Genomic DNA, 22,581 nt, shown 5'->3' on the forward strand with positions numbered 1-22,581 from the left:
GCATGCGTTCAACATGACTCGAGGCCCAACAACGGTCGGTCCTTAATCGACACAGACGGAAAAGCACTACAGTCCAAAACTCTGCAAGTCTCCGTCCGATCTCAACTTCATTTAACACTTAGTTATACCATGACTTCATAGTCATCCAAGCAGATCTAGGTAACCACCTATAGCTCGTAGGTGACAGGGAATCACCCGACTTCTACCGGTCTAAGCCAGCTAAGCATTGACTCGACTGCGGATACCAGGGTAACGAGGATATAATATAACAAAGGTAAACAAGGTATAATGCAGCAATGGTTGCAAACAACTCATGAACGTAATGCATCAATTAAAGTAAAGCTTTTAATTAATAATTACAAACCGGGAGAAAATGCTCCGGGGCTTGCCTCTCTCGAAGGAGCTCGGGCGGTGATCGGGGCACTCTGGAAGTTCCTCAACGTCCTCCTCGTCGGCTTCGGGCACTTCCTGCGGCTGCACCTCGAGCTGCTCCTCGGGCTCCTTGGGTATGACGACTGGGTTCTCGGTTTGCGATCCTGTATGATGCAATGTGCGTAAGTGCTTATGCAATCGGTGCATCGAATGAGATGAATACAATGGATATGCTTGAATGCAAGGTAGTTAACATCATCCAAGAGCATATACTACAAGCACATGTCATATACTGCATTCTCTTCTACTACTAATATGCTAAATCAACACATCTTATTAAATGCTTCAAAGATACACCAAAGCTTCACTAATTTCTTAATCACACATAAAGCAACACTTGATTAAACCCTAATTAATAATAGGTTTGAATAGCAACATCTATTTTTATTACTTAGAAAAATCTTAGAAAATTACCATAGCACAGTACTACCCTAAGTAGTCTAACCTCAGATTTTTATGGTATTTGAATGAGTGGATTAGTCTACACAAAAATAACAAGTTATGGCATGATTATGAACATGAAAATACTTTGTACTGTGAAAAGTGTCAAACAATAGAGTTAGTATTTTTTCTATGTTCTTCATAGCATACAATTACTGTACAAAAATTATCACATGCATGTTTTATACAAAGTTTGCTCTCTAGCAAAAATAACAAAAATCAGCCATTAAAGGTACTTGAACTACACCTCGAAATTTTTCTACAGCACAAGCATGACACATATTTTTCCTAGGAATTACATTACATAAGAAGATTAACAAACTTGGAATCATATTTTTCTGAAGCCTATAGGTTTTTCTACACATTTTTCAAGTTATCAGCAATATACATGATTAAATAAAGTTCTACAGAAAAGTATCTAAAAAATGACATGCAATAATTTTCCCAAGTAGATCTGGTGATAAGGAACCTAGCAAAATTTATTTCAACAGATTTGGAGCAAATTTGAGTATCCAAACATTTTCCAAACCATTTCTCTTTTCAAATAATAAAGAAAGACTGAAAATAAACATCCTATTGCTACTGGGCCGGCCCGCGGGAATCAGCTGGCCCACGGCCACACTCGGCCTGCGCGGCCCGAGCGAAGGGAAAGGGAGGCGGCCTGGCAGGGGCTTCGGCCCATGGCCTCTTGGCCTAGCTCGGCCGAGGCGAAGGCCACGCCGGCGCCGAGACATCACGGCGGCGTGGCTCGGCCAACGGGGCCGGCGGCCATTACCGGTCGTGCCAGGGCAAACGAGTGAGCGCATGCGGTTCGCGAGGAGCTGGCAAATGCGGGCAGGTAGCTAAGCAGGGAGGAGAAAGGGAGGAAGAGGGAGTTCCATGGCGGCCGAGCACGGTGGCGCCATGGCCGACGGTGGCGAGTCGCAAGAACGCGCTACCTGGGCTCAACAGACGGCACAAACGCGAGCACCAAGTGACGGAGAGCGAGGCGGAGTTGCTGGCGCTTGATTGCTGGCCGAGGTAGAGGAGGGGCGGCGAATTTGCCTGGCGGGTGCGGTGGCTGCGGCGAGGGGGAGAGAGCGAGCTCGGCGCAGGCGGAGAAGAGAGGCAGCACGGGAGAGTGAAGGCGAGCGTAGCGGCTTCAGCAGATGTAGGCGGGCGCGTGGGAGCGGACGCAGGCCGGCTGCGACGCGCGGCGTCGTCGACGGCGCATGGCCGCCACGCGGCGGGCGTGCTCTGCCGCTGGTCGGGCGCGGCGCGGCGAGCCAGCGAGCGGGCAAGCGCGGAGGTAGGCCTGGCGCGGCGCTGGGCTGGGCTGGGCCAAGGCGAGGCGCGCGGCGCGGCGGGAGGCTTGCTGGGCCGGCTTCGGCCGTGGGCCGGGAAGCGGAGCGGCGGCCTGTTAAGCGAAAATGAAGAATTCTTCTTTTTATTTCTCAAATATACAGAATTAAATTCCCATTTTTTAGCCATTTAAAAGCATTTTCACAAATTGGTGTAAAAATGAAATTTGTTCCATTTTTCAATATCTACAACTTTGTTTTTATGACCAAAGCCAAATTCTTGATAGATTTTGAATTATAAAATTAAAGTCAATTTTAACTCAAAACCCTAATTTTTGGGAATTATTTTTAAAGCAAAATTTTGAAATAATTTGAATACAAACTTTGCTCTAAAAATTGTGCTAAATAATTCTAGATGATTTACCATGATAGCCAAACATGTTTTACTAGCCTAGCAACACATAATCAGGGCAAAATAACTTTAACAAGTGTATGCAACATTCAGGTTTCACAAACATGTTTCGTATGTTTCGAAGCAGTGTTTCAGTTGTTATTTACATGATTAGGCATGTATGATTAGGATGCTTGATGATGCATGATATGCATGATTGGCAGTGCCTAAATGCTGGCATAACACCGAGGTGTTACAGGAGCAGCCATCGTGAGCCAGACAAGGCTCGCCTACGACCCCACCGGAAGAAAGAAGGGAGACACACTTGCGCATTGAGAGTGGAGAGCGAGGTGGAGTGAAGAGCGAAGAGCAGGGACCGGTGCCGGGGAATAAAAAGGGGTAGAGGAACCCTAGAAGAGGGTGCCGACATTTATAGTATATATGCAGGGCCGACCCTAAGGGGGTGTGGTGGGTGCGACCGCTGAGGGCCCAGCCCAAAGACGGGTCCAAACCTAGATATGTAAACATTAAACCCCCGCAGGCTATAGTCCGGCTATCAATAACAGTAGCCTCAGAAGGTAAGTCGACATTGATTCAGGCCCAGTTTAGTTGCCAAAATTTTTGGCAAAACGCTACTGTAGCGTTTTCGTTGTTATTTGGCAATTAGTGTCCAATCATAGTCTAATTAGGCTTAAAAGATTCGTCTCGTGGATTTCGTCTAAACTGTGTAATTAGTTTTATTTTTTATTTATATTTAATGCTTCATGCATGCGTCCAAAGATTTGATGTGACAAAAAAATCTTAAAAAATTTAACGTTTTGGAGGAGAACTAAACAGGCCCTCATTTTCCCAAAGAAATTCACGATCTCGACTCTCCAGTCTCTGCCTGTTCGGCTGTTCCTCTCGAGAACTCGACGCAGCGTCGCCTAGTGATAGGATCGGCGATCAACGGATCATCATCTGTCGCCTAGTTGGAGCCAGCCAGTCTACTGGCCACAGCCTCGCAACAAAGACTGCAGGGTCTGGATGCCTCGTCTGGTGGCTGCAATCTATAGATTAAAATATTCAATTTAATATTACCATGACGATGCGGATTACGTAGCGCAGACACGATTCTCACTTTGTTGTCACCATGGGAGCGAGAGCGGGCGAGGCAACGCTGACGATAACCATCCGTATATTTTAGGTGTAGAAGAGATAATAGTCTCATGTGGTCAAATATTTTTCTTCTAATTTAGGATCTTAGGCGTTGAAATTTTACAATATTACCTAAGAAAACATTTGTCCGGGCTCAGAAAAGGAAACGAAGGATCATCATTAAACATGTTAAATGAGAGGATGTTGTTTGTTTTATTTTGCGCTTTGCAAGTATAATTAGGTATTAATATATATAGCTTTATGGACCCAATTATTTTGCCGTAGGACCCTTGAAAACATAGGACCGGCCTGATAGTATGTTTGAACAAAGGATTTATTTAGTAAATCAAATTTATTTCTTCACGAGAAAGTAATGATATACAAGGTTCATATATGTTTGGACAAAAGATTTAGTAATCAAATTTATTTCTTCACTAAAAAGTGATGATATACGAGGTTCATAGCTGTGACTACAAATAAAGAAATATATGGTACAGATGGCTTATGGACGGGCTCGAGCCTCCACGCTGGATCCACTCCTGCTCAAGATGGACAATACTTCTAATGACGACAAACGCTAACGGAGCATTGACTATAGAATGTGACGTGTGTAAAAATGAGCGAGAAGGGTGCAAGATAAATTACATAAATCAAATGATATACTAGTTGAGGAATTGGCGAAGCATCTTGCTATTTTTTTATAAGACATTTGGATTAGAGAGTCTTCAAGGAAATGTTGTCCACTAGTTTCTCCTAAAACATGTTACTATGATTGTCATTTATACAAGGCCATGATCACGGCCTAGGAGCGCCCCCAACGGACGACTCAGGGGCGATTCACCGGCGCCCTAGCCTAGCCCCCCCTCCACGCACCTCCTCCCGCCACCGTCGCCGCCCTCCGACGTGCGGCGGCGGCCAATGCGTGGCCCCCCAAAAAAAGTGCTGCACACAGCCCTCCTCACTCCCCCTCTCTTGTCCACACCCCCTACCCTCTTCGACTCCAGCGAACTAGGCCGGCCGACCAGCCGGATCCAGGACTCTAGGTGCCAGATCTGGCACCTCCTCGAAGCTGGCACGCTGGGGGCTCAAGGTCCGAGCTTGTCCGGGCCTCTTCACGGTAGCCAAAGGCCGGCCAGATCCGGGCCGACGGTCAGCTGCCAGGGGCCGGGGGCGGCGGCCTGACTCGCCCTTGCGCCGAGACCGGTGGTGGAGAGTCACCAGGAGCGACTACCTGCAGCGTGCTCTAGCTGGCCCGGGCGTCCAGCGCCGGTGGGTCTGTCTCCTTCGGGCTGCTGTAGCCCGCCAGGCTGGGGACGCGGCTTGCCAAGGTGGCGTTCGTGGAGATCCGCCATGTCATCGTGCTGCGATGGCCAGGCTGGCCCACCTTGGCCATGCCGGCATCCACGGCTGCGGCGGCCAGACTACGTTATGTGGGCCTGGCGTCTGCGACGGGGGGCCATCGGATCTGGCCTGCCATGGCCGACGAGCAGTCTTCGGATGAAAATCCCGCCGAGCTTCTTGCCTTGGGCCGACGATGGTGGCGCGACAATGTCATCACCTTCTTGGAGGCGTCGTCAATTTCTGCTCGTCGTTGGGGGTTGTTGGGGCAAGTTTGGGGACGAAAGTTCCTCTCGGGTGCCCCTCCCAACGAAGTTGGCTTCCGCGGATGTCATTCTCTTGTTGAAGGCTTCGTTGATGCACTCCGCCTGCTCCTCCCACGCCGTCGTCGGATGTCGCTTCTTACTGTACTCTGCCTGTGTGTGTCTCATTCTACTCTTCGCATCGGTTTGCCCTGCCTCAGTTGATGTTGCCTCTACAGTCGCTCGGCTGGTCACAACGGCTACCTGGTCACTGTTGATGTTGCCACTGCAATCGCTTGGTTCACAGTGGCTACATGGTCACTGTTGGAGTTGCCGATGTAGTCGTCCGGTTGATCACAAGCGACTACCTAGTCGTTGTTGTCGCCATTATCTTGGTTCTTTCGGTGGATGCTTTGCCACCGTGGCTTCGTCTTCTGAGTGGGCAACCTTTGCGTTGAATTTTTTCTGCAGGTTCAGTCGGTTAGGTCTAGGGTGAAGGGTCCTCTCCCTTCCGCCTTTCTTGCTTGTTTTCTTGTATCGGGTGCTGGGGGTTTTGGTAATCTTGGGATTGTCGGGATGCCTGTTGTTGTAACTGATTAACAACCTCTACTTCCTCTTAATGAAAAACAGGCTATATGCCCGATCGAGAAAAAAATAAAACATGTTACTAACCGTTATAGAAACAATTGCTTAAAATCAATTGCTACTTCTCTTATGTCTATTTGTATCCTATAAATTGAATCTAATTCAAGCAGTAAGATTTCAACAATTGCTTTTTAGAATTACCCAGAATTTGATTGCAATCTAGCATTTTTGTTTGGGTGTAACAGAGTTTATTTCTAAGAGGTAGGCCCAACCATCTCCTCCCCCTTGTGGCATCCAGCTCCTGCTCATGCCTTAGGCCGGTCGGCGGCCACAGCCATGGCGTCGTTCCTGTCCAAGCTGCTCTCATCATCTCCACCTGGCCTCATCACTTCCTTCCCAAAGATCTATGTCGATGAGTGACAAGTTGAGGAGGATGACGGTGCTCGGCAAGCGTCGGGAGAGACGAGGGGTGCTCTGAAATCAATTTCTCATTTGTAAGCCGTGAATCTAATGTAGGGTTGCGTATTCCGATCGTGGAATAGCGCAGAGTATCGCTTTCCAATTCCTGGTCCATCCAAACAAGTGGTCTAAGGAAGTAATTTCAATTCAGGTCAATTCAGAGGATCCAAATAATCCCTTTTGCAACAAACATACACATACTTTGATAGATGGACAATTCCTGTCTACAATGTTAACATGGGGGAGTATTTTTCTAGCAAGTTCCAGTGAAATGGATTTGTAGTGTCCAAACAAGAGGGGAACAAAGCAAGCTGAATTTTGGAGCAGGTTATGTACAACGTTGCACACTTGCACTATTTTCTTGGTCCTAAAATAAATCGTCATCTCATATTCCGAGAAATAATGTTAACTTTGATCAATTATATGTATAAATTATTAATACTTATAATACAAAATAAATATTACTAGATTAATCTATTTGAAGACAGCTGATACTATTTTCTATAGATTTAGTTAAAGTAAAAATTGATAAACTCTGGAGAGATTTATTTTATAACGACCTTTTTGTACTTTTCAGCAAGACAGCTCAGTGCTTTGCTGTTTTGCTTTGGTGCATTGGCACGACGCTCCTTTTTTCTAAAAAGGCATAAAGCGACAGTGGAAAACAGAATTGAAGGACTCGACTGTCGAACTCCATTCGTGAAATCCTCATGGAGCGGTGGCAGCTGTTTGCCTGTTTGGTCCAGATTTCAGACCCTGGAGGCGTGGACTAGTGCGGCTGCGCCATTCGCCCGGACGGACGTGACCACTGACAAGGCACTGGACAAGTAACCACATTCTCCATCTGTCCAAAAAGAAAGAATATATATACTATTTTAATATGCAATGATTATACTTTGGAAGCAGAGAAAGTACAAAAAGGCTACTACAACCAGGTGGACAATACTATTTGAAGATAAATTTTAAATGCTAAAAATATATTTATTTTGGGACTAAGACTAGCATAGGGATGGCAGTTGAACTCTGCAGGTTGAAGCTGTTTCGTTTGACTGATAAGTCATGGTTGAAAGTACTGTTGATTTGTTGTAAGAGAAAAATAATATTTGTTAGCTGAAAAATTACGGCATATAAGCCAAAGTTGAAGCATGTGACTGACCTTTGTGCCAAGTGCCAACCATGGCCACGCACATCAGGCATTCAGGCTACTCTGCCCGGTTGCGGTTGGACACTTGTACATGCCAGCAGTCGACGGCGTTGTATAAAACAGCATGGACCAGCTGACTCCACGTCTCGCCGTCGCGCGCACGCACGTCTCGCATCGTATCGCCACTTACACACACAAAAGGCGCACGATTCCACTCCATTCCATGGATCACGACACGGCCCGGGAAGAGGCGGCGGCCGTGTGGCGCGGCACGGTGCGCGCCGTGGCGTCGGGGCCGACGCCCGACGAGGCGTGGGCGCTGCTGGGCGACTTCTGCTCCCTGGACCGGTGGGTCTCCACGGTGCGGACGTGCCGGCGCGTGGTGGAGGTGGAGGTGGAGGGCGCGGCGGAGCCGGAGGGCCGCCCCGCCCCCGGGTGCGTGCGCTACTGCGAGGGCCCCGTGAACATGGCCGCGCCGGGGGAGGCCGTGGGGTGGTCCAAGGAGCGCCTCCTGGAGACGGATCACACGGGGCGGTGGTACAGCTACGAGCTGCTGGACAGCAACAAGGGCTTCGGCAGGTACCGGGCCACCGTGCGGGTGGAGCACGACCCGGCCGGGTGCGCGGTCAGCTGGTCGTTCGCGGCCGACCCGGTGAAGGGCTGGACGCTGGAGGGTTTCGTGGCGTTCCTGGAGAAACTCGCGCGTGGCGTCGCCCAGCGGCTCGAGGAGGAGATCATGGTGAAGCCGTGGGTGAAGAACTGAAGGTAGATGTCGCCTAGGTTGGATTGGTTTGTGGCAGCGGGTGTGTTTCCACATAATTTTGCTTCTGTTTCACAGTAAGATAAGAATTCACAGAGTACTCTTTTTTTTTAAGTGCATACACGTTTGTGTAAAATTCTCCTGATGGAGTTGAAGTTTTGCCAAATTTCTACGTGACCGTACTCTGTAAACCAGCTCCAACTCCAGGGAGCAACAAACATACTACTCCTAGCAACAAACACAGAGACCGTTCCGCAAGAATTCGAATTTCCTGATGGTACCATACTGCCATCCCAATTCCCATGTCACCGGTACGTGCTATGCCCGCCGCTCACGCGCCCGTCTCCTGCCGCCCGCGCGACTCCGCGTATTCCGGTCCCCTCCTGCTGCTTCTCCACCTTGCCGCGGTCCGGCTCGAGTCCTGCACCGACGTGTGATCCTCCCGCCGCGAATCCACGTGTGCATCCTGCGCCGCGGCCTCCTCCCGCTGCCCTTCCACTGGAATGCCGTGTGCCCGTGACCCGTGCCTACCTCCGCCTCGGCTCGCCCCGCTTCGACTTCGATCCGCCGTGTGCTATATGCATGATAGCCCGCGCTCCACGGCGCCGCACCCGACCGCTACACGTCCCTGGTTCCACCCTACGCCTGTAGCTCCACGCCGCCGCTGCCAAGCGCGCCAGGTCTTCACCGAGAGCGCGCTCATCAGCGGCTACGCGAAGGCTTGCGACAGCACGCGAAGGGTGTTCGACGAAAACCCGAACCGGGGCCTAGGTTCGTGGAACGCCTTCATAAGCGGCTTCTCGCAAGGAGCCAAGGAGGCGTTGACGTTGTTTCATGAGCTGCGGAGCAGCGGAGGCACGGCACGGTACCGGATCATCTGGCCATGGTGAGTTTTGTGTTGGCATGCTTTGCGAATGGTGATGTTGGCTTGTCGGGGCAGATGCATAAGTGCATCTTACAGTTCTAGCGCTCTGGCCAGCTTGATGTGACACTGCCCAATGCATTGGTCCGATATGTATGCCAAGTGTGGCGGCACGGTCCTCACAACAGTGGTATTTGAGAGAATGCCTGTCAGTGATGTGTCTTCATGGACAACCATGGTCACAGGGCTTGCAAGGCATGGCGAGGATCAGGGTGCACCCAACAAGTTTCATGATATGCAGAGAGAAACGATACAACCAAATAGGGTGACGATGGCCTCGTTCACTTCGCTGAAAAAACAAGCTGAAACACTGTTCCGGCTGATTTGTTGTGAGAGGGAAATATTATTCTGGCTGAAAAAACAAGCTGAAAAAGACGAATTATAAGAGAAGCGAATAGGGCCGATGTTAGCCGTGTTCTCTGCTTGCGCGCTCGGAGGGCTGGTGGGTATAGAGTTGGGTTTGCTGAAGCAAATGGAAGAAGGAAAAATCATGGTAGTGCCAACCGCTGAACACTACCAGTATGTGGTGGTGGTGATATACTTGATAGAGTTGGCCACGTGGATGACAGGATGAGGCAGGTGCTTTGGTGAATTGGTGGAGCAGAGTATGCCAATGGAGGCCAATGTGGTGATAGGAGATTGAGGAACAGTTCTCGGTGCATGCAAAAAACATGGTAATGCAAGTGTTGGTGAGTGGGTAGTAGGAAGGCTTGTAGAGTCTGAGCCATGGAACAACGGGGTTTATGTGGTGTTGTCGAACATATATGTTGCTGTCGGGATGTAGGGTGAGGAAGATCATGTCTGAGAGAAAAGTCACAAAGTCTCCTATAGGGATGAAAACGGTCGAAAACCCCCTCAGCTGTTTTCTACATTTACATTTGACTACAAAAACGAAAGCGAAAACGGTAAAGCCGGACACGAAAACGAACACGAACTTACGGAATATCGAAAACGAACCAATTCGAGCAAAATTATGTCGAACACGGTCGGTATACGAAAATTCAATACGGAATACCGACCCGTAGAGTCCATAACAATTAACAAGTGCATGACCCTTGGTCTTAAGTATTAACACAATAGCTGACAGCCTGACACACAAATACAAGTCTAGAACAAGCAATTAACACTAACAGATAACAAAACATCTACAGTCATCAGCATCATCCATGAGGTCATGATCACTTTCCATGTCTTTTGCTTCCTCGTCCCCCTCCTTGTCCTTTTCCAACAAGTTTACAAGGTGAATTCAAATTAGATGTAGCAACTAGCATAAACATTCCTCAATTTTCAGTTTAGCCACAACATTAACCAAAACCTCAACCTTAAGATTCGAGCAGGCGGCGCATAGGGTGCAGGCACGGGTGCCAAGGTTTCATTGGGGAGGCTTGAAATGACTGAGGCACGGGTGCTAAATCGTACCGCAAAGTGCCTATCGGATCTAAAATATAAGAAAAATCTCTGGTAACTAACACCATGTTCGCTTGTTGGTTTCAGCCAGCCCAAACCAGCTAGCCAACAGTATTTTTCTCTCACAACAAACCAGCACCAACCAGCCCAGAAATCAACCAGCGAAGAGGCCGTAAGTATCCATTCTAGTTGGTAACAAAGTATTTGACACCTAAGTATTAAACTTTTAATCCATTTCAAAAATTTGTATAATTACATAGCACATATGTGATAGGTGACTAGAAGTGCGATATATATAGATAGATAACAAACTTCACTTGTTTTCATCTTTATATGGTTATTAATGCAACCGTAATGATATGTTTCTTGTGTGAGTGACACACCTGACAGGTGTTTGAAATCCATGGCAACCTGCGGGCACGGGCGCAAAATTGCACCCGCATTGCGACGGATATTTGCTCTTCCTACATCATACCCGATCCATATGCTTTCGTGCATTATGTTTATTGATGACTGATTTTGCTAAGCCGCTCTGTACTCCCTCAGTTGAAAAAAAGAACATCTTTTCTTTAAGAGTCAAACATTAAATGTAACAAAAATTTATAAAATTATGAATATCTATAATATCGAACATGTAGCATTAGATTAACTATGATATATATTTTTATAGTAAACCTATTTAGAGACATAAACATTAATATTATTTCTTATAAACTTGATCAAACTTAAATCTAGAATTGTATTTTTTTATAGTGGGAGTAAATAAGAAATGCATCCATCGGTCATAGCCATGTCATGGGATATATAAATTTAACTGAAGCATTTGAAATTTAGTTACAGAGTTAAATGAAAATTGCAAAACAAATTAACAGACAAAAGACTTTGGGCATTGTTTACATGACTGTGTTTCAGGAACGCGAAAACTATAGAAGGTTGAGGGGTTCTCAATCTTTCGTCGACCATGGCACATGGGGATTGATTGGGCGACTGGCGAGAACAGGCATCGCGCATCAGCAACTTCACTACTTCAGGCCGTCTATGTACCGAAGTGCTAGTGTGCTACTCCCAGTCTGCCACCGAGCCCAGATCGGTCTTCATCTGAGAGTGACATCATCCCGTTAGCTCCTAACAATCTGGAACATAAGTGGTAGAATTTTCTGAAGTTACAAATCTGATTGTTAGTGTACAAACAATAAATCTGATGATGAAGCCCAAAACTGATGATGATCAGAAATACACAAGCATGCTGCAATGAAGTAAAGTTCAACCGTAGTCTTTAAATAACGTTTGCGAAAAAAATATTCTCGAACATTATAGGAGAGCTGTGTATCATTGTATTAAAGAAGAAGAAGAACGCTTGCAAGATCAATGCCAACAAGCGCAGAAGAGAATGCAACACTGGGGTAAAACCATTAGGTACATCCACAGATGCATATTAGAAAATTGGATAAAAATTGTGAACTAAAAAATTTAGATCAGGATCAGTTGACGCCAACTGTCACTCAGCACGCCAAGAGCATTTAAAGAGTATTTGAAATTGAAGGGGATCTAAACCCATCGATGCTATGATTTGGGGAAAAGTGTTCGTGGTATCAAAACAATGCCAAATTTGCAAATCAGAAGGTGGAGTCACTTTTGGCTACGGGGAGGGGTATCCTAGGTTGCTCCTTTCAGAAAAAGGAGCTGTGCCCCGGCTTGTTTGGCGAAGCTTAATGCCAAATTATTGTATATAAACTTTTTTCCTCTTAATTGAAAGACAGCTTCTGCCATTGCCATTCAGAAAAAAATTGCAAATCAGGACTGATAGCAGCCAATCAATGAAAAAAAGCAAACAAGCACCGAACTTAGCAATAGGAGTAAAATCTCACATGTTACTTCTAGATATTTGCATGGTGCATGGGCACAATGATAAGTTGAACACAATTTAGTTTAACCCTACAGTCGAGGGTGGCTAATGAGCATTGCATTTCACAGATGCTTTGCTCTTGGTCTCCCCAGCACAACTGGATACCAACAGAATTCAAATGCAAAGATAACCAGGTACATACAATTATGTGTTCTAATGAAGTAACCAGAATTATCATGCAGCCATAATGTGAGCAAGACAAGATCCGGATACATGCAAACTACTTTTGATGACAAATTCTACCCTGGCAAACAAACAAATACAGTACGGTGCAATTAAGAGGCACATAAAAATGCAGTATCACATCCCAAGCAAATTGCATAAGCAGAGGACACTATAACATACATTACAATGAATCTATAGAAAGCATATTCTGATTATCAGCATTTGTGCACATCAATTCCATTTATATAAGGATGGCCATGAGCTTTTTTTTTCAGAAAAAGATTAAATTTGTGAGAATCTCAAATTAAGATTTCTCAGGCACAAGCATAAACACATTGGGTACATTAGAAGCATACCATTCTACAACAGAAAACTATTGAACAATTTTAATTCATCAAACGTTCAGTCAACTAAGATGAGAAGTTCAGAAGCAGATCTTCAAATGCCTCCCAGGCCCAGCAAGGCAGAACCCCCCAAAACTGAACCCTAGTACAGAATCCTCAAATTCCAAATACACAAAGACTCCAAATGAAACCCAATACAAAGGATCACCATCATCCACTAATGAACATGTCTTTAAGCAGTGATGGAGCCAGTAGGGGACTGGCAGGGGCCATGGCCCCTCATGACCCAATTTTTCTACTAAAGCCCATGAGGTTGAGAGGAACTTTAACATGTTAGTAATTTATCTTTGAATTAACTTATGCCCCACTAATCTTATAATCCTAGTTTCCGTCAGTCTTTAAAATCGTACCAGAGATTTTTCAGCAATAGTGCATCTCAAAAGAAAAGATAAAACCAGAAACTAAGAATCTAACAAACCACAGTCATGTGCCAAACACATAGTTGACGTAGCAGATGCTACATACACATAATAGTTGATGTAGCATTATTGCAAAGGGTCACATACACTAAAAAACTATTAGTTCCCTTCCCCAACTAGAAAGGCCGGTGACAATAAAATAACATAACACAGTCATAAATTATTGCGGTATCATAAATAAAGCATAGGTTTCTCATCATGCAAAGATGCAAACCAATCATGTATAAACAGAAATTGCCAAAAAAGAAGGTAAGTGATACAGAGCAAAGGTAGCTGAGATTAAATTCGTAATACATTGACAGTTACATGTCATAAACCAGTAAATTCCATCTCATCTAAGAAAAACTTGAGCATAATGCAATGCAAGGTACATTTAAATTTTAAAGACCTGCAATATCTCCGTGGTTCGTATGAAACAACGACAGTGTCTTAGCAAGCACATAATAAACAATCCACTAACAAGTCTATCACAGCAACCAACTGACTGTATCCTAATTTAAGGCCGAAATATTCCTTTACCTAACTCTTCCAATTTAGAGGTAAGCAGGGCTGCTGAGGAATGGCAGTGCAGCGAGAGACATGAGCATCTCTGAGGAAGCATCACCCTTCCTGGCGTGCTTTGACCTCGCAAGCTGCAGCTGCATGTCCACAAAAGCCTGCATCCGCTTCAGCTCCAGATCCTTGAGGAACTTGATTCGCTGCCTCTCCATCTCCTCCGTGTGCCGCTGCTTAGCAGCTTCCATGCGCTCGTACATATCCGCGAAGGTCTCAATTGCCCTCGCTAGCTCCCCGAATCCACCACTCCCGCTGCTCATCTTCCTCTTGCTGCCAACAGCAGGAGCGGCAGCACCACCACCGGAGCGAGAAGATACCGAACGCGACGGCGACTGCTGAGAGCCTTCATCATCGTCATAGTCGTTGTTGTTGTAGCCATCTTCTGAGTCGGACTCCGCGGCAGCGGCGGCGGCGGCTGCGGCCGCCTTATGGATGAGGTTTGCGGAGGGGAGGTCGGAGCCACGGCGGTAATTGTGCAGCGGGAGTGCCATGGGGAGCGGCGGCGGCGATTGCGGCGACGGGGAGCGCGGCGGCGTCTGGCGCCTCCGGAAGACGGGCAGCGCGGCGCGCGGCGGGGACGGCTTCTTGCTGCCGGTGAGCGTGGGCCCGACGAGGAAGTCGAGCTGGCCGTAGAAGGACCAGGGCGATGGCCCGCCGCGCGCGCGCTCGGCCTTGTATTTCTTCTTGAGCGTGTCGACGCGGTTCTTGCACTGGATGTCGGTGCGCGGCGGGCGGCGGCGCGCGGAGGCCCCGGGGCGGGAGTTGACGGCGTCGGCGACCTCCCGCCACTGCGGCTGGCGGAGGCTGCCGCGGTTGAGGTCGAGGTAGCGCGAGCCCCAGGAGTCGACGAGCGCGGCCGTCTCGCCCTCGCTCCAGCAGTCCTCCCGGTACGGCAGGTTCGGGTTCGGCGGCGGCAACTTCCCGTCCATGGCTCTGCCTCCTCCTCCCAGATCTCTCCCCGCCTCACGAGTCACGACGACGACGACCTAGCCTTCTCTCTCTCTCGTTTGCGCGTGGAGACGGGCGAACGGACGGACGGACGGGTGGATAGATGTGGGGGCGGCGGTGCAGGAGACGAGGCGGGGTGGGGAATAAAAGAAGGGGGAGGGGGGAGGGGGTGGGCGGCGAGGGGAGGAGCGCCGGCCCGTGGGCCGTGACGACCGCGACGCGGCACGTGGAGGAGCGGCGCAGATGCATGGGGCTGTCGTGTGGGCGAGCGGCCGCCGTTGGATCGGCCCGTCGGTCGGGTTTGACCGGGGCACCGAGCCGGCGAGAGAGATCGGCCTCGGCGTGGTTCGGTTGGCCGGCCGGCCGGCACGGCGCGGGATAGGTGGGTGGGACGGACGTGCCGATGCGGGTGCGGGTGCGGGTGCGGGTGCGGGCCGGGGAAGTTACGCGGCTCGCGCCGTGCCGAAGCAGGACTCGTGAACCGATCGCGATTTCGTGGCGATGGTAGACGGCTCGCGGCTGGCCGCCGTTCGGTCGGCGTGCCTCTCGTTCGTTCGGGGGCGGGGGCGGGGGCGGGGGCAGGGGCAGACGCCCGCGCCGAAAGAGAGATTGGGTGCGCGGCGGCTCTTGAATTCTTCCGGTCCGAACGGCCGGACCGGAAGCCTCCGCCGAATGGAGTTGCGCGCCAAAAACTTTACGTACGGAGCAGTGCGCCGCGCCAATCTGCGGTCCGAGTAAACCTGCCGGCAGTACGGATCTGACTAGAGGCATGATGGATCGTTGTGGGCTGTGGTGCTGATTTTCCTGATACGGCCCATCATTACTGCAGCATGGACTGTACAAAAGCTGACAGGTTGCACATATTCTCTCCGTCAAGGTGTGTTTGCTTTCTTAGTTTATTTTATTATTTCCTTTTTTCTTTTGTTTTTGTTTTATTTTTCCCATATGCTTTTTTCTTTTGTTTTTGTTTTATTTTTCCCATATGATGTTTCTTTTTATTTTTATTTTACTCAATTACTTTTAATCAATATTTCCTTTTCATTTCATTCTTTCTTTTGTTTGTTCAATCATTTCATTCTTTACATTCTATTTTTTATTTTCTTTTTCATCTTTTTATTTTTTATATAAATCTTTCATATTTTTATTTTCATTCCCTATGTTACGTGTATTTTGTTTTTATGTTCTTTCTCAATCTATTTTTGTTTCCTTGATATTTTATTCTTATTTATTTTTTCTTCGTTTTCTTATTCTTTTGCTTCTATTTATATTCTGTTTTCATTTATATGATTTTTGTATTTTCTATTGCTTTGCTTAACTACATAAATAATTTGTACACTTGTGGTGTATCTTTTTCTTTTTTATGGGTTATATCACATACTAAAACATTTTTATTTTGCTTAAATGTATAGAAATATTTTGTGTATTTGTGATGTTTCTTTTGCATCTGCGATGTGTCATCTGCATATGTATGAGTTACATCATATACCAAAATATTTGGCTTCGATACATGTGATGTTCTACGACATAAAGTTTGGCATACATAAATATTATGCATCAATGCGTGATGTAGGTCGGTAGGTGCAGTTGTTTTCTTATTTTTATGCTATTTTCTTTTCTTTTTTCTATTATTTCTATTGTTATATTTTATTTTGTTCCTTTTTTGGTTTTATTTTAAATTTTCTTATTCTTTTCTTTTTTTTGTTTTCTTTCCTTGCTTGTACTTTTTTCTGTTTCTTTTTTTGAATTTAATTCTTTTTTACTATAATTAATTATTTTTGTATTTCTTTTTCTTTATTTTCATGTTTTATTATTTTTCCATTTTTCTTCTATTCCTTATTCCACTTCTCTTTTCTTTTATGTTTTTTATAGATTTTATTATTTTTATTTCATTTTATATTTCCTTTTATCTCTCTTATACTTTTTCTTTTCTATTATTTTTACTCTAATTAATTGATTTAATAACTTTTATACTTTTTACTTCCTATATTATAAGAGATACAAGTGATCTTAATGTAACATACATGTGATGTTCACATAGAATATATATGATGTTCTAAAATATATTTTGTGATGTTCACGTAGTATACATGTGATGTTCTATGACGTATTTTTTATATTCACGTAGTATACATGTGATGCTCCATGATGTATTTTATGATGTTCACGTAGTATATATCTAATGTTCACGTAGCATACATGTGATGTTCTATGATATATTTTTCTAATGTTCATGTAGTATACATGTGATATTCTATAATATATTTTGTGATGTTCACATAGTATACATGTCATGTTCTCCATTTTTTGTGATATTCATGTAATGTACATGTGATATTCTATAATGTTTTGTTGTTCACACAGCATACATATGATATTCACGTAGTATATATGTGATATTCTATCATGTATTTTAGAATGTTCACATTATATAAATGCGATATTCTATGATTATCTTTCAGTATTCAAGTAGTACCCGTGGAATATTTTGGCATCAATCATTGTGTCCGAGCGTTCGACGATGACAAAAGTGGAAAGTTATGGCAGAACCTCCTAAATTATAGGATCCACATGCACTTGTCATTGTCCAACGATCTTTGACAACTATGCATATGTTCCTGGTAACTTAAGAAGTCTGCCAAGGATCATTACCAACTAATGATTCAAGGTCATCACTCAATCCAAAATTCAATCAAAACATAAATCATTAAAGATTACTATTTACTTTTATGAATTAATTATTTAATTCAAAATTATGAAATAAATCAACTTATTCCAATTGAGCTCAAAATTTTTGTAAATGTTTATCACATGATAACTAAGTGGCAAAACAATTTTCATAATTTTTTGATAATTAATTAAGCCTAGAAAAATCATGGAAACCCATTTATTAATTAATTGAGTAATTTTTATCACAATTAAAAAGTACTGTAAATCAATATTTAATATTTTTCCTAAATAATATTTATCATAGAGAGGTCACACAAAAAGTTTCATAATTTTTAGAGCTCTAAATAAATCTACACAAAAATAACAAAAGCAGACACTATTCATTCAATTCTAAAAAAGAAAAAATCATTTTCAAACTGCTGAGTCACTGACATCGGGTCCCACTTGTCATCTTCAACCTCTAGCTTTGACCACGACGGCGACGGCGCTGACCGACGCTTCCTCGCCGACGTGAGACCAACAGCGACAGCGAAGACACCAACATAATCACCATGACTAGGCACATCGATTGTAGACACTAGCTTAAGCGATTACAGCATGATTCAAGGCTGACGTCGGCCGTGGCGGATGCGACAGCACGGTGGCGCTACGCCGGCAATAGGAGACAAGTAGTAGTCAAACAAAGGGTTCAGGAAGCATCAGTAGCTCACTCCGAATGTGTTGAAGCAAAGAGCGAGACCGGAGAAGCAACGGTGACACGGGTCGACGTCCACGGTGATCACGGCGAAGCAAAGCTCATCGGTGGCGGTGTTCTGGCGACTGCAGTGGGTAAAACGACCAAGCAATAAGGGAGTAAGCACCATGGCATCGAGATAGAGCTGTAGGTACACAAAGCAAGGGCAACGGCTTACCGGAGGGCGCTGGCCATGACGGCGCAGCCACGACGGAGAAGTTACCGGCCGCGAGGAAGAAGGGTTCGCACCGTAGATTCCCAGCAAAATCAGGCAACCACAGTTGAATGGCTAGGCGCGCAAGGAGTAGGCAAAGCTATTGAGCGCTTTGCTACGATGGCGGAGGCACTACAGCGATGGCGCGAGCTCGCCGGAGATGAGCAAGGACGACGGGAAAAATAGAGCAAAGAAAAGAAGGTCGACGACGGCGTCTAAGCTTTATAGAGCGACCGAGAGAGCAAGGAGACGACACGCAGTGGCCTTCCCCGCACCAGCGCGAAGCCAAGAGCTGCCATAGGTGCGTCTGGAACCGAGCAGAAGGTCACCGGCGGTGGGGCGGTGGTCGTGACACTGTTCACCATATTTACAGAATTGCCATTCGTCTAAATTTTCAAATTACTCCCAAATTTGTATAACAACTCAAAAATCTCCAAAAATAAAAGTTGCTCAAAATTCAAAGTTCTACAACTTTGCTTTTATAACCACCCCCTAATTCGGTCTACATTTTGAAATGAACTTTTAAATTCAAATAGGAGACATTTAACGAATTACGCCTTTTCAAATTACTTCAATTTTTTTATAATAACTTTGAAAACTCCAAAAACAAACTTTGTATAACTTGTCAAGCTATACACTTTTGCTTTTAGGCTCAACCTCAAAATATGCTTAGATTTTGAAATGAGTATTCAGGGTAGGATTTAAATGCTGAAAATCAGGGTTTTCTTGAAAATTCAAATCCAAACCAAATTTTGAACTTGAGTCAAACAATATAATTCAATACATATCACATAAAGATAAACTTGTTTTAGTGTATGCATATCAAAATTTTCACTAAATGCCAAATGCTTTACAATGCATATGGTGATATGGCAGGTTTTAGTATTTAAACACCCGAGGTGTTACAAAAGTGGATGTGTGTCAGCATGTTTCTATCGATGTAGTGTTTTTTTATTATTTGATTTTTATTTTTATTTCATTTTCCTTTTATATTTATATTGATTTAAAATTTATTTGATCATTTTCATTTTCATTCTTTTTTTCCTTATTGGTTCTTATTTTCCTTTTGTCTGGGTAACATCGTGTATCAAAATAACTTTGCTTAATTATAGAAATGATTTGTGCATTTGTGATGTGTCTTCTATATTAGTTTGGGTTACATCACGCGGAACATTTGGCTTAGCTAAACTATAAACATAATTTGTATAACTACGATGTGTTTCTTGGATTTGTCTATGAAAGCATCTAGGCCCCTAGTTGGATTTCGGTGATTAATGTCAATACAAAGATTACTATGACTAACGTATGTTTTGCAGAGACAAGTAAGTTAGGTCATGGTAATGGAGATCGATTGGGCAATCGAGGTTGTCATGCCCCTACGATGGAAATCGTTTCGGTTTTCAAAGGATGGACGACAAGGTTAAGGATGACTAGTTCTAAGTGTCGATTGGAGTTGGAGAGACACTTAGAGTAGTTTAGGACTTTGTTTTTCCTTTGGCCGTACTATGAAGGGGGGTATGAACGGGTAGCTTGACCTAGTTGAGTCTAGTGAGTTAGGTGTGGTGCACACTTGTTAAAACTAGCTCTAGGTAGCTCCTATGAATGCCTAAGATCCTTTGGAGCAAACTTTATTCACATATGTTCGGAAGTTGGAAGTAAATGGAGGGTCAAATACTGACCGGACGCTGGCTCCGGTGCGACCGGACGCTGGCCGTAGGGTCCGGTCAGTTCATTTGACCGAGAAGATCAAGTCTGGTGTGACCGGACGCTGAGAGGTCATGTGACCGGACGCTAAGGGCCAGCGTCCGGTCAACTCCAGTAAGGGTCCAGATTTGGAAAAGTGTGACCGGACGCGTCCGGTCAGTGTGACCGGACCCTGAGTATCCAGCGTCCGGTCGTTTACAGTAAGCATCCAAGAGCGACCGGACGTGTCCGGTCGATACTGACCGGACCCTAACAGCGTCCGGTCATCACTTGAATGCTGGTTCGCGGGTTGAACTGACCGGAGCGTCCGGTCATCACGACCGGAGCGTCCGGTCATCCCACAGAAGCTCATAACAGTTAGTTTTTCAGGCTGGCTTATAAATAGAAGCTCCACTCATGAGTGGAGTATCCTTTGCTCATTCCAACAGCTGAAAAACACGTTTGTGAGTGCCAAGAAGAGCAAGATCCTAGTGAGGTGTTCGTGATTTGAGAATCCAAGAGAGTAGCCTCACTAGCAAATCAAGAGTAGCAAAGTGTGCATCCATCTTCTCATTAGGCTTCGCGTGGTCAAGTGAGAGTTTGTGCTTGTTACTCTTGGTGATCGCCATCACCTAGACGGCTTGGTGGTGATTGGGAGTTTGGTGTTCACCTGGCGGAGCTTGTGGGTGACCCAACTCAAGTTGTGAGCGGTTTTGGGTGATTCGCCGCGACGGAGTATCGAAGAATCAACCCGTAGAGAGCACTTGATCCTTGCGCGGATCAAGGGGGAGCTACACCCTTGCGCGGGTGCTCCAACGAGGACTAGTGGGGAGTGGCAACTCTCTGATACCTCGGCAAAACATCACCGCGTTCCTTTCTCTCTCTACTTACTTTGAGCACTTACTTTGAGAATTTACTTTGAGCAATTCAATACTTGTTTTACATCCATACAATTGCTTGCTAGAGTAAGTTTGGAACATAGGTTGAGAGGTTGTTGTGCATTAGTTTGATATAAACACTTTTCTAGGCACAAGGGGTTAATTGGGCTATCCGTAGGATTTGATTATTGCAAGAGAATTTAGAATTAGCCCAATTCACCCCCCCTCTTGGGCATCTTGATCCTTTCAATTGGTATCAGAGCCTCGTGCTCACGTTTTTAAGCTTAATCGCTTAGAGCAAGATGTCTCACGGGGATGGACCTCCTCCTATCTTTGAGGAAGATGATTTTCCATATTGGAAAATCCGCATGGAGGCATACTTAGAAGCTCTAGATGTTGGAATTCTTAGAGCCGCCTCTCAAGGGTTCCCCGCACCTAGGAATGCCGCACAACTTCAAGGCGATGAAGTGAATTATGAGAAATGGAATGCAAAGGCTCGCAACACCATTTTTAGAGGCCTTTGCAAAGAGGTGTTCAATCGTGTAAGGAACCACAAAGACGCCCATGCTCTATGGTCGGACGTTTGTGCGCTCCATGAGGGAACCAAGAGTGAGCGTGAGGAACGCTATCATCTTGTGATTAAAAAGCTAAATTCTTTTGAGATTTTCCCAAAGAAAGTGCTAATAAGATGTATTCTCGATTAAATATTCTTGTAGAGGAAGTCAATGGGCTTGGACTTACTCAAATGTCACCATCCGATGTTGTGAGAAAAATCTTGAGTGTCCTCCCCATTGATAAATATGGGCACATTGTGACCGTGCTATATCAAGGTGATCTTTCCACCGCTACACCGACACAAATCTTGGGAAAGATCAATGCTCATGAGATGTACATGCACATCACACCACAAGATGGCTCATCCTCTACAAAGAAGAAAGAGAAGGACCTAGCATTCAAAGCTAGCCAAGACAAGGGCAAAGCAAGACTTGAGTATGAGAGCTCAAGTGATGAAGATGATGAAGAAAGCCTTGCCCTCATGGTGAAGAAGACCACAAAGATGCTAAAAAGGCTAAACAAGAGTGGCATCAAGTTCGACGGCAAGAAGAAGAAGTTCTTCACAAGCTCAAGAAGAAAACCTATCTCCGAGATGGATTGCTACAATTGTGGTGAACTTGGCCACTTAGCTCATCAATGCACAAAGCCCAAGAAAGACAAGTTCAAGAACAAGGGCAAGAAAGATGATTCAAGTGATGAAGATGAAAAGAAAAAGAACAAGCCATACAAGAAGAGAGATGGCAAAAAGAGGGACTTCTACAAGAAGAAGAAGAGTGGCAAGGCCTACATTGTCGGTGATTGGCTCACGGACATTGATTCATCAAGTGGATCATCCGATGATGATAGTGATGATGAAAAGGTGGCTGCCATTGCTATTGATCTTGCATCTTCACCGCCACCATCGCCATCATCCTCT

At 45.4% G+C, this 22,581-nt stretch overlaps 2 protein-coding genes and 1 pseudogene across 3 annotated transcripts; 2 read left to right on the top strand and 1 right to left on the bottom strand.

Annotated features, from left to right (window-relative positions):
* Window positions 1–7,625: 7,625 nt before the first annotated feature.
* On the top strand, window positions 7,626–8,966 carry LOC136450282 (lachrymatory-factor synthase-like). Its single transcript, XM_066450665.1, has one exon. It carries the CDS (start codon window positions 7,673–7,675, stop codon window positions 8,210–8,212), a length of 540 nt encoding a protein of 179 aa, XP_066306762.1. The 5' UTR covers window positions 7,626–7,672; the 3' UTR covers window positions 8,213–8,966.
* On the top strand, window positions 8,530–9,516 carry LOC136454956 (pentatricopeptide repeat-containing protein At1g77170, mitochondrial-like; annotated as a pseudogene).
* A 1,785-nt stretch (window positions 9,517–11,301) lies between these two features.
* On the bottom strand, window positions 11,302–15,076 carry LOC136450281 (trihelix transcription factor ENAP2-like). 2 transcript variants are annotated; one of them, XM_066450664.1, is made up of 2 exons: window positions 13,952–15,076; window positions 11,302–11,636 (listed from the first exon to the last, which is right to left on the bottom strand). In XM_066450664.1, the coding sequence occupies exon 1, from the start codon at window positions 14,914–14,916 to the stop codon at window positions 13,966–13,968; it is 951 nt and encodes a 316-aa protein (XP_066306761.1). In that variant the 5' UTR covers window positions 14,917–15,076; the 3' UTR covers window positions 11,302–11,636; window positions 13,952–13,965. The 2 variants fall into 2 exon arrangements, with proteins under 2 accessions (XP_066306761.1, XP_066306760.1); XM_066450663.1 differs by having other exon boundaries at window positions 11,302–11,671.
* Window positions 15,077–22,581: the final 7,505 nt, after the last annotated feature.

This window comes from Miscanthus floridulus, chromosome 5 (assembly GCF_019320115.1).
Source record: "Miscanthus floridulus cultivar M001 chromosome 5, ASM1932011v1, whole genome shotgun sequence".
Lineage (NCBI taxonomy): Eukaryota > Viridiplantae > Streptophyta > Magnoliopsida > Poales > Poaceae > Miscanthus > Miscanthus floridulus.